The sequence below is a fragment of the Anomalospiza imberbis genome, chromosome Z (genome assembly GCF_031753505.1).
Source record: "Anomalospiza imberbis isolate Cuckoo-Finch-1a 21T00152 chromosome Z, ASM3175350v1, whole genome shotgun sequence".
Classification (NCBI taxonomy): domain Eukaryota; kingdom Metazoa; phylum Chordata; class Aves; order Passeriformes; family Viduidae; genus Anomalospiza; species Anomalospiza imberbis.
In genome coordinates, this window is record NC_089721.1 from 48,097,681 (window position 1) to 48,109,988 (window position 12,308).

General features: G+C 40.4%; 1 protein-coding gene across 2 annotated transcripts; it reads left to right on the forward strand.

The window, feature by feature from the left end:
* Positions 1-1,545: 1,545 nt before the first annotated feature.
* LOC137464365 (AT-rich interactive domain-containing protein 4B-like) lies at positions 1,546-10,830 on the forward strand. 2 transcript variants are annotated; one of them, XM_068175660.1, is made up of 7 exons: positions 1,546-1,714; positions 1,857-2,163; positions 3,268-3,378; positions 4,111-4,200; positions 4,653-4,799; positions 9,900-9,951; positions 10,634-10,830. In XM_068175660.1, the coding sequence occupies exons 1-7, from the start codon at positions 1,700-1,702 to the stop codon at positions 10,686-10,688; spliced, it is 777 nt and encodes a 258-aa protein (XP_068031761.1). In that variant the 5' UTR covers positions 1,546-1,699; the 3' UTR covers positions 10,689-10,830. The 2 variants fall into 2 exon arrangements, with proteins under 2 accessions (XP_068031761.1, XP_068031762.1); XM_068175661.1 differs by having other exon boundaries at positions 10,637-10,830.
* Positions 10,831-12,308: the final 1,478 nt, after the last annotated feature.

Below are 12,308 nucleotides of genomic sequence, written 5' to 3' on the forward strand. Positions count from 1 at the left end.
AAATTATTTAAAAATAAAATAAATTTTAAAATGGAGCCCTCCTCTAATATTCCTGTATTTGTATATTAAATTAACTATTCCTTTCTTTGATCACAGCCAAAAAAAATTTTATTCATTCTTGTTATGAGCTACACAGAGGAGTCCTGGAACTTTTCAGTGAATTTGCCAAGGCTTGCTACTTCCTTGAGGTTCCTTGTCTTCCTGAGAATGTGATACCTTTGCGAGTATAAATCTAGCAGCTGGAAAATTTCTCTTTCTTCCTTGTTTTCCCTCAAGGAATTCTGTGGAGTATCTATGAGGCAATCTCTGAGAATGTGTCTCTTTGGTTTTGGATTGAGCAGGCCCAAGATCATATGATGCCTATTGGTACTATCTTGGTATTAGGGAGTAGTGTTTGTTTTATATCATTCTGATCTAAAATAGAAGACTTGAATGGGAAAAGAATTTAAAAGTCTTAGTGCAAATTCAGTGACTTGAAAGTTAGTGACTCCAAGAGGGTTAGCCATTCCAAATACTCACTTTGCACTCACTCAGGCTCAGAAGTGAGTTTTTTTCATAACCTGGTCACATTTTATCTAATTGTAAGAATTCATCTTATTGCTACATTTTTAAGGTATATGTATGAAGTAAACCTGCTAGAGATCCACACGGAATTTTTATTTGGGTGGTGTGTTTTACTTGTGATCCTACTGTTCAGTGCTAACTAGAAAAACCACACCTTTTCCTCTTACCTGTCAGCGTAGTAAAACCTTCATCCTCTGTGTCCCAATACATGGAGAATTGAACCTTAGCTGAAACTTAGCGGATTGAAAAGTACACAAATGACTGCTTTATTCAAATCTGATTTTCTTTTTTCCCTAGTAATTTCTCTTATAAATGTCGTAATTTGCTGCTAAAACCCATGAACATGTACAATTCAGTTTTATATTTTGGTATGATGAATGATAAGGGCAGACCAAAGGAAAGTACCAAAAATTAGATAAATTAGAAAATAAAGGTAGTTTATCTCCCTTTTTTGCTCTTGTCACCCCCAAATTTGGCTTGATACATTCTTAAGTACACCCCATTTTGCTTCCCTTTGATTGGCATATAAATACATGTCAGGAAAAGTGGCTTCCCAGCCTTTTAGAAATGAAAACATTTCCCATAAAGATTTTGGGGTTTTCACTTTTTTTTTTTTTTTTTTTTTTTTTTTTTTAATTAAAGCTATGCATGACTTAATAGCAAACAAATGAGAAGAATGCATTTCTTCAGTGTTGGAAGCCAGCTTAATGAGGTGAAATGTGGGAGCTCCCTCTGCTGATTCTGGAGACCAAATAGGACTCGTGTGTATCTGTATCATTTTATTTCAGAGCATTTTCTTCAAAACCCCTTTTTTTTTTTTAACTGACATTTAGGCATAGGTTAGGTTCCTCAGGGGGTGGGCTACAAGGAAGAATTTCCTTCTGCCACAGGAGTCAATGCTCCTGCTGCCCCACCTTCTCCCCTTCCTTCCCGTGCAGCGTGGTGAAACCTCTAGAACCCCTGTGCCAAGGAACAGCCCAACTGCCCAACGGCCACAAACTGCCCAACTGCCCAACGGCTGCCCTGCTGTGCCTGTCACCCTGCGGTCCCACTCCTTCTACAGCACAGGCTGTGTTTGCTTTCACATCTCTTTGGGTGCTGACAAAGTTCGTGTCTTCACTAGAAAGGTCTCAGCATGGACTGTAGGAAGGTACTTGTAGTCTTTTAAATGAAGACGAGAGTTTTCCTCTACACACTGAATGTTTAACAAATTGTAAGCACTGCATATTTTTAAAATGGCAATCTTGTAATTGCTCAAATGAGAAAGGTTTCTCATCTCTTCTTTCACCTAGAATAAAACTAACAGAGAGAAGGAAGAGGAGTTTTTAGTGCAAAATAGTGCTCCAACTCTTGAGTCACCCTCCACTGTAGCTGTAGTAGAGTACAGTAACCATCAATCCACTGTCTCTGGGAGTCTGCCACCAAATCAAGAAGGGATACAAAGCATCACAAGTGAAATGGATGGCATGGCAGAGGCACAGAACACTGCTGGGCAGATACAAGGTCTCCAATCTCACCGAAACATGTCTTCAAAATGTTTTGATGCCAATGTCATCTCCAATAGTGGTAATCAATCAGAGCCAGAGCATGCTGAAAATGGTAAAGGAAAGGGTAAAAAGAGCTGTCTTCAACCTAAGCAACTCTCATTTTGCCATTGCTTATGTATCTTCATTCTGTTATGGTTTTGCTTCTGGGAAGTGAATTTTTGTAGGAAATAGTTGCCTACTGTCTACTTCAAATTTGTGGAAATGGTATAATAATCCAGTGGAAAAAAAAAAAAGAAAAAAAAAAAAAAAAAAAAAACTGCCAGGAAGTTTCTTGGTCTTTTCTTAGGAATTGTGATGGTTTCAATGAGGAAAAATGTATATAAGAATGATGTTTTATACTGGACCTGACAAGAAAGGCCGAAAACAATCTGTAATGCATTGTGTAAGGAATATTTATTGTAGCAAGATGAAAGCATTTTGAGTGCCCTGCTTACAAGGAGAAGATGTTGTTTCTTGCATAAAACTTGATTCTCTGTAAGCTATTTAATCTGGGGAAAAAAGTGCCAGTTATTGCATGTTTGGGCAACGATTGCCCCTTGTGAAGTTAATGTTCTGAAAAATGGAAGTCAAGCTGATATCAAACACTGACCTACTTAGCTAGGTTTCACATTCATGTGATTTTGAGATTCATCCTTAGACCACCAGAGAAAAGAGGATAATAGACAGTCAGTGTACTGCTGCCTGCATTTTAACTGTTGGCAAGGCTGGATACAAAAGCTTTTTTGTGAAAGTGACTGACTCTTTTGCACCTGTATTTTGTCAAAAATACAGGTGCTTTCACTGTGCTGTAGTGCCTGAAAAATTTTTAACACTGAGGAAGGAAATGCTTGTCTGACTAAACTCCTGAGATGACAGATTTGTTTTTTTCATTGCAAGAGATTTCAGTTAACAATTAACTGAATTTCCTCAAAATGCCCTTAAAGTGTGTTACTATAATTCATCTGGAAATATTGTTTTAAAAGAAAGCAATAAAATGTGTTTCATTCAGCAAAGCTGAGAGTTTGGAAGAGGTCAATAGGAAGCCCTCAATAAATATATCTCTATTGTTTTGTTAATCACAGATGTACATACTTTGAGAAAAACACAGAGAGATGCAGGCTTTTTAAAATGGTTGTTGTTATTTCTGTTTCTTTCTACTTTTGGGAGTCTTTTATAGTGTTTAGAGGCAAAAAAAACCTTCAAAATGCTCAGGGAAGAGACAGTTCCTCCAAAAAGCAGAAAACAAGCCTCAAAACATCTGTGAACATCAAAAAGAAGAATAAAAGTAGTAAGTACAGCAGATCAGTTTGAAATAAAATATGTGCAAGTACAATGTCATTTGTTTGAAATTAATATTTAAAAAGGTGAATAGGAGCTAGGATGTAATAATCAGTTTTGCAAAGTCTTTTAAAGATTATATAGCTCCATAAGTAGAAATGTGGATAATTTTGGCACCTACATGAACACATTACAGTGCCTCTTTGCCTTATTTTCTGATGCAGACAATTTATTTGTGGCTCTGATTCCAAAGGAATAAGTACACTGCTGTTGTGATATAGTTGGAGAGTAGAGGGGACTATGGCTATATGAACCTTGAGCAACTAGATCATATTCAAGAATCTCCTCCCTCCTTATGTTCCTGCACACACACATTCAGTTAAATACCTGCCAGTTTTTGGGATGGATTGTGGAGCCATAGTCTCCTGCTTTTATTAATGTTCCATGTCTGTAGGACTTTGGTTCCCATAAATCCACAGAACAGACCTGAGTCTACGTGCACAACAACTAACTGGCCAGTGTTTCCAGTGCAAGGTTTCCCTTTCCCAGCATGCCAGAATTAGAGGGGCCCCATTACAGACCAAGTTTGTGGTCCTGTACCTGGGCACCCGTGGTGCAGAGAGCTGTGTGCCAAACTGCTACACCAGGATGGATTCTGTTATGTTAGAGTCAGACACCTCCTGGTAAGCTTTGTGTTGGGTGGGAAAGTTGCTTTGTTTTGTAACAATCTACCTTCCCACAGGAAAACGTGAGCAAAGTGGAGAGAGGGAGTCTGATCTAAAAGAACACGATTATCATTTGCCCAAAGGTTCCAAATGGAGTTTTCAAATGTGTAAGTATCTTCTTTGAAACATGCCTGTTGTGGTCTTGCAATATACTTTAAGAAGACTTTTGGAATTTTCTGGTTTTGAGGATTTTTTACCTCTAAAATCACTCCATCCCCAGTTTGCCTAATTTTGTCATATACCCTGATAGTTTTCCTTTCTTGCTGTTTTACTCTTTGTTCTCTGTTTCTTGTTCCCCCTCTAAGATTATTAATTTTTAAATCTTCCCTTTCCATTTCACCATAATGAACCAGGACTTGTTTAGTATTTCTTGTAAGAAGTTTCAGTGTGTTTGTGTCAGTCAAGGTAGTGATAATAAACAGCAGTTGCTGTTCCTCAGCTTTGCTGCCTGCTACCTCAAAGCACATCACTAAGATTTGAGTACCTCCCCTTCATCGAAATTCAGAAGGCTTGGGAACTGCTGCAATGCAATAATTAACAGAAATTGTTTAAATTGCAGCTGACTTGCAAAATTTGAGTAGCACTGAGTACATAACAATTCTCCAAGCAAAAATGCAGGAAATACGGAAACGCTACTGGTTGCTGAAAGCTGAGTTGGCTGCCATTGACCGGACAAAGTATTTAAAGAAAAAAAAAGAGCTGGAAAGTAAGTGCTGGGAACTGAATTCTACTTTTAGAGAGCTAACTTGCATGTCTTGTTACAAAGGTTTTAACAAGAGTTGGGTAATCTTTAGGGAGATTACTGCTGTTAGGAGTGTGTTTAAGCTTGCCGTTTTTCTGAAAACACTGGATACAGTTATTTTATGACCTTTAGAAGGTCCAGATCAGATACCCAATGATGATGTAAGGGGAGAAACATTAACAAGACAGTCAATCCAGTTAATTCTGTTTAGGCAGAACTATTTTATACAGGAAACAATATACAGAAAATAAACTCTTCTAAGCAGCAAACAAAGTATGGTTTTTAATAACTTCTCATTTTTTGTCAAGTTAGATACATTTCCTGTAGCTTTGCCTGTTTGCCTACTTAGTGCTTGCCACTTAGGACTAGGGATTTATTTCAAAAGTGTAAGGGAGATAACCAATAAAATGTCTAATTTTTCTGAAGCTGCTATGTCTTGCTGCAGAAAATGTTATAGTGTGCCTTCTGCTAAGAGTGTTAAAAGGATAATTTTCTCTATGTCTTGTTCATGTGTGCATTTAAGAGTTCATTGAGTATATGAAGAACAAGTGAAATCACACTAAGATTTTATGGCTGCAGCCATTGCAAGGGAACTGCAGTTGCTATTTGGTTGCCAGAGGAGGTACAGATTCAGTGGTGGGACAAGATCCTATATGTGCCAACTCCCAGGGGAAAGAAAGAGAATAGCTGACTTGTTGGTGGGTCAGGAATGAGCTCTGATCTGCTTGGCTGATCAGTCAGGGCTTTAAGGGGCAACAATGTTAAAACTGGGGGAAAGAGGCTTTATTTTTTCATCACTAGGCGTTAAATATGGAAGTCAGTATATATGTCCTCATTTTGGCGAGGACAGGGTTAATCTTTTGCAGTAGCCAGGAGGAAGCATGGCTAGGTTATTCCACACCACCTTATATCACTGCCAGGAGCAGGGAAAAGGGACTTTGTTCTGGAGAGAAGGAGTTCTGCCAGTCAAGAAAATGTGGCAGTGGGAGCTAATATTGTCTATTATCTGGGTGGTTTTTCCACATGAATTGTTTCTTTTCTTATACCCTCTGACATTAGTATTGTTGCTGTTACCATTTGGTTTTATATCTCGTTGCTGTTTCAAGTAAGTTGTTCTTATCTTAACCAATGACCAGTACCTTTCATGCCTCCAATTCTCCTCTCCAGCACAGTGCAGCAGTGTGGGGGAGCAAGAGAGAACAGTGTGTCGTTTAGTGAAGTCTCAGTGGGGGCACTGAACTGGGGAGTACCATTCCTAAACCACAACAGCCTTGTTTATCTCCTAGTGTAGGGCTTGAAGGGTTGAGATAATAACAGATCTGCCCAGTGTGAGCTGGAAATAATTTGATCTAAACATTAGTTTTATTAGGTACAGAGCCACTGGTCACAATGCTGCTTGGTCTACTCATGTGGGTGTGCTACCTAATCCCGTGGTGGGCTGTACCTGACTGGATGCCAGACACCCACCAAAGCCTCTCTATCATCCCCTCTGCAGCTAGACAGGGGAGAGAAAAAAATATAACAAAGGGTTCACATGAACTGAGGACCAGGAGAGATCACTCACCAAATACTGTCACAGGCAAAACCAGCTAGAATTAATGATATTAACTGAATTTATTACTAAGAAAATCAGAGAAGGATAACAAGAAATAAAAACACCTTCCCCTTATCTGTTCCTCTTTCCCAGCTCTACCTCCTCCCCTTCATCATCGACGGGAGACAGGGGATGGACAATCAGTTCATTGTGTGTTTCTGCTGCTGCCTAGGGAGAGGTGTCCTTCTCCTGCTCCATCATGGGGTCCGTCTCGCTGGAGACAGTTCTCCATTAACTTCTCCAATGTGAGTTTATCCTGTCAGCAACAGTTCTTCACAAACTGCTGCAACAGGGATTACTATTCCACCATGTGCTTCAAGAACAGGCTGCTCCAGCATGGGTCCCCCAAAGGGTCACAAATCCTATCAGGAAACCTGCTCCAGCATGGGCTCCTTTCTCCATGGGTCTGCAGGTCCCTGCCAGGAGCCTGCTTCAGCACAGGCTTCCCTTGGGTTCACAGCCTCTTCTCAGCATTCACCTGAGCGTGGCTCCTCTCCATAGACTGCAGGTGGATCTCAACTCCCCACTTACCTTGGTGTCTGCAGAGTTGTTCCTCTCAAATATTCTTCTGCTCTTCTCTGGTCACAGTTACATCTGTGCAATAATTTTTTTTCCTTCTTCTTAAATATGTTGTCACAGAGGCATTACCATAATTTCTGATTGGCCCAGCCTTGGCTAGTGACACACCTGTCCTGGATCTAGTTGGCATTGGCTCTGCCAGACAGTGAGGAAGGCTCCAGCAGCCTCTCACAGAAGCCATCCCTGTAGCCCCCCAGTACAAAAATCTTGCCTACAGAAACTCAATACGTTACCATATATGCACTGTGTGCCCATCGTGTTTCTTTTTTTCGGAGCATGGAGAGGGATCAGGATTGCTCTGTTGCACTGTCTGATATCAGCTCATAACGTGATAATACCAAGGGTCATTTGGCGTGTGTATTCAGTATTGCTCTCCCACCCTCAACTAAGGCACCACCCTTTGGAGTCCATTATTAAAAGTATCCAGTCTATTGGTGGGGGATAGAGGAGGATGATTTTCCCCAGCCTTTCACCCCCTTTTCCCCCTTAAGGCCTATTACAACAGCTTTTAAGAATTCTGAATTCCCTTTAGATGTTAAGGAAAGTATGTTCATCTTGCCAGGTCTGCTAGGTCTCAATGCAATGCACACCATATTTAGAGCCAAGAAAGATTTCTAGGGAGGTTGTTCAGAGATCTGCCCTGAAGTGGGATAGTAATGAATGGCATGGAATGTAGGAGGACATGAGCCAGTGTTGGGAGGACTTTTCCAATGGTTTAGCAGTTCACCCATGAACAGCTATAGGAACCTGTTAAAGTGATTAAATATGTCAAAGAAAAATGCTGTAGTAGCTCCAGAGAGGCATGCACTTATGCAACATGTTCTGTCCTGGGTACTGTTTACTGGACACTGCTCAACAGCAGACATTACCACCAGGAGAAGGAGAAAGAAAGCAGATCAACCAGCACCATGGCCACTCGAACTGCTGCTGAACCAGAGGAGCAACCCCTGCCCGTAGCAGTCAATCCTATACAAAAAAAAAATCCAGCATGTAATCAGTTCACTTCATGAGGGATGAAGAGGAAGTAGAGCCCTCAAAACAGGAGGAAGAGGCAGGGCCAGAGACAATGACCCGATCCCAATCCCCAGGTGGGCTGTGAGATATACAAATAGATTTCAACCACTAGTCAGGAGAGCCCCTGGTGACCTGGCTGGTCTAATTCTGGGATGTTGTGGCCCATGATATAGCCCTCTCTATATTATGTGACATGGAAGAAGAATAATTTCAAGTGGGGTCCTGAACAATAACTGGCTTTTGAATTATATAAACAGGAGATTCTTCATGCAGTAACCTCTGGGCCAGTCAGGATAGGAGCACGTGTGAAAATTTTGCTCTACACTGCAGACAGGGAGAGTGGTCTTTCATGGAGTCTCTGGCAAAAAGTACCTAGGGAGACTTCAGGATGACCAGTTGGGTTCCAGAGTTTGTGATACAAGAGATCTAAGGTGTGTTACACCCCACCTGAAAAAGAGATCCTGGCAACTTATGAAGGGGTTTGAGCTGCTTCGGAAGTGATTGGCACCAAAGCACAGCTCCTCCTGGCACCCTGACTCCCAGTGCTGGGCAGGATGTTCAAATGGAAAGTCCCTGCCACACATCATGGCACTGATGCTACATGGAGTAAGTGAGTAGTGCTGATCACACAGCAGGCTCAAATAGGAAATACCAATCACCCAGGAATCTTAGAAATCAAGGAAGCCAAACATTTTGGACTATGATCAGAGGAGGAGGACAAAAAGGTGATGTGCTGAGAAGGCACCACCATATAATCAGCTACCAGAAAAAGGAAAATGCCTTATCATTGACGGTTCCTGGGGATTTATCTTGGGGATAAATCAAAAATGGGAAGCTGCTATATGGAATACTACATGGCAAGTTGCAGAAGCAACTGCAGGACAAGGTGGATCAAGTCAATTTGCAGAGCTGAAAGCCATCCAGATGGCTTTAGAAATCACTAAACAAGAGAAATGGCTAGCGCCCTACCTCTACACTGACCACTGAACAGTAGCAAATGCTCTGTAGGGGTGGCTGGATCAATGGAAAAAGATAAATTAGCAACAGAGAGGTAAACCCATCTGGGCTGCTGAAGTTTGACAAGACATCACTGCTTGGATAGAAAATCACATCACATAGATGCACACACACCTGTGAGTTGGGCTACTGAAGAACATTACAACAATGGACAGGTGGATTGGGTTGCCAAGATTAAAGTGTCTCGGGTGGATCTGAACTGGCAACATAAGGGTGAATTATTCTTGGCTCATTGGGCCCATAATACTTCAGGTCATCAGAGAAGAGATGGAACAATACAGATGGGCTCATGACTGAGGGGTGGGCTTAACCATGGACACTATATCTCAGATTATCCTTAGCTTTGAACCATGCACTGCAATCAAGCAGGCCAAATAAAGCTTCTGTGGTATGGGGAACAATGCTCAAAATACAAATATGGGGAGGCCTGGCTAGTTAGACTGCACTCCCACAAACCTGCAAAGGCAAGCACTAAGTGCTGACAGGGGTGGAATCCACCACCGGATGGCTGGAGGTGTACCCTGTGCCCAAACACCATCTCGAGTCTTGAAAAGCAAGGCCTGTGCTGACATGGAACCCCAGAAAGAGCTGAGTTAGACAATGGGATTAATTTCAAAAGTAGTCTCAGAGACCCCTGGGCCAGAGAGCACAGTACTGAGTAGGTATCATATTCCTGACTGTGCATCAACCCTCTGGCATGGTCAAAAACTGCACACAGTTTGGGAGAGCCTCAGTGGAGCACTGAACTGAGGAGTAACATTCCTAAATCATGACAATAGACCAGTGCTTACTGAATGGAAAAACATTTTAACTACTTATTTATAAATCCTTATAACCTGTGTTTTCCTCTTCCTGTGCAGGGGCTGCTGCTACATCAAGTTCTTCACCAAATGGAATGCCAGGGGAACGCAGGTGACAGCAGGATTTGCCAAATCACTTTGCACTTAATGGCTGCTGAAGGCCACTCTTTTTAATCAGTACTGAAAACAAAATATGAGGATCCATTAAAAGAAGCACACAAAACCAACCAACCAAATGTTTACATGTTTGACTTAGTTTTAAAAAGCTTGCTCTGTAAACCCAGAGTACCCATTAATTGGAATAAAACTAAAGTACTTTGCCATATTTAAATGTATTTTAAAATTTTGATTAAATACATTATAAAAAAAACAGCTAACAAATTGTATTAAGTACTGATGTATGAAGATTGTATTCAATCTGCTTGAAGTGTTTCTTTATCATAGATTAAACAGGTATATTTTTGTGTTTTCTTGTATCTGTTTTTCTGTGAAAACAACAAATACTTCCTTTGTAATTCTTATTTTGAGCTTCTAAAAGGCTTCAAGAGAATGTGAGTTTATAAAAGTTTACAGAAAAAAGCCATGAAAGATATATTACGTTTTGCAGAAAAGGGAGTTATGCAATATATTGTACAAATATAAGCAAGGACCTCTGAAATAAAAAGGCATAGTTTTTGAATCCCTGATTTTGTTTCTAACAGGTGAATTAACCAACCATAGTGACTTTATGAAAATGACATTAAGCTGCAGAATATGTTGTTAAATGATTAATTCAAATCCATTCTCTCTTTTAGCAGAAAGCAGAAGTGTGGCCCAGCATTAATGCAGCACCAGTCAAAACAAAGCTGAATTTTGATTCCTGTTCATTATGGTAGTTCAAAAATGTCCAAGCAAGCTCCTGAAAATATTTGCTGACTTGTTGTATCAACTGTCTTGAGATCAGATTAACTGGAATTGAAACTGGAATAAATATTCTAGTGTTCTCTGCTTACATTGTGTCTGACTGTAGTTCAATTGACCAAAATATTGTTATACCTGCAAAATGACACGTTACCGATAAGACTGCTAAATTACAATTATAAGCTTTGGAAGCACTGACTGTGTTAAGAATTACCAGTGACCTGGGACTAACAGGAGTCATTGTAATAATTTCAGTGAGGATATTATACCCAAACCAGAATGAGCAAGTATACTGAAATAGTAGGCAGAAGGGAACTGTCTCCATACTAAGACAGACAGCCAGGTAGTGGAACTAAAGATCACTGCAACCAGTGCTATCCTAAAGAAAAACAGAAAGTAACACAAACATAAATCTGAAGAGAATCACCACTGTGCATGTCATAACATGCATTTATCTTGCAGTTACCTTGCCCTAAACTTAAAGGCTCATTAAGTTTTCCATCTTTTGAAGTCTAAGGTTATTATTTTAAATGACCTACATGTGGTAGCACCCTGAGTAGTATTCTGGAGATCAGTGTCCACAAGAAAACAGTGCAGTATGATTAAGCACTTGGATTTCTAGAGGAGGAAGAACAAAAACCACGACTACTTACTTACTTAATGGACATGCTTATTAGCTGCACTTCCAAAGCAACAGGCTAAGGGAATAATGAATGCAAAGCAAACCAGACCCACCTGGATTACTTTGTATTCTCAGCTGACAGTGAAAAAATGTCTCATCTTAGAAAAGACTAACAGTGTTTTGCATGCATAAACTCTTTAGAGGGATCTCTGCAGACCTGCGAGTCAGGAATTAAAACGTCTTCCTAAAAGTCTTAGCACACTTTCTGGAGTGAATGGAACAAAACACAGCCAATCAAGCAAGAACTGAGGCAGTACCAAGTTCTTTGGGCTTTTTCAAGGCAACTCCTGAGAGAACAAGATGTTTGTGCTGTCAGAGTAAAAGCTGCTTTTGAGTCAAAATCTACTCTTCTTCTCTCAGAAGCGTGTTTCCAAAACAGAGTGAAACAGAAATCAAGTCCGTACACTGGAACAAACCCAAAATTTTATTCTACAATAACCCAACACAGTAGTTCTGCCCTGACTAGAAATCTTTGAAGTGTTCTCATTTCTTGTGAAAACTCAACTTATTTCTAGGAAAGAAAGTGTTTGCTGCTAATACCCACAGATGATGCTTCAATCAAATCTAAGTCTAAAATATTTTATCTTTTTAAAATGCATGTATTAAAAAAAACTGGAAGAAATGGAGACAGAAAGGAAAAAACCAAAGATGCTCAAGGAGTAATGGTATAGATTGCCAGGACACAATCTAAACACTGCAATCACAGATCACTTATTCAGAACACGTGAGCCAGAAGCCGCACTCTCCCTGTGAGAGAGAAGGGACTCCCTCTCCCTTTTAACAGGCTACAGCAAGAGTTCTTGCTGCTTTGGGAGCTCACACCCAGCTAGCAGAAGGCAGCTTTTCTGTCAGATAAGCAAGGCAGAAATATCCAGTATAGCAGCTTC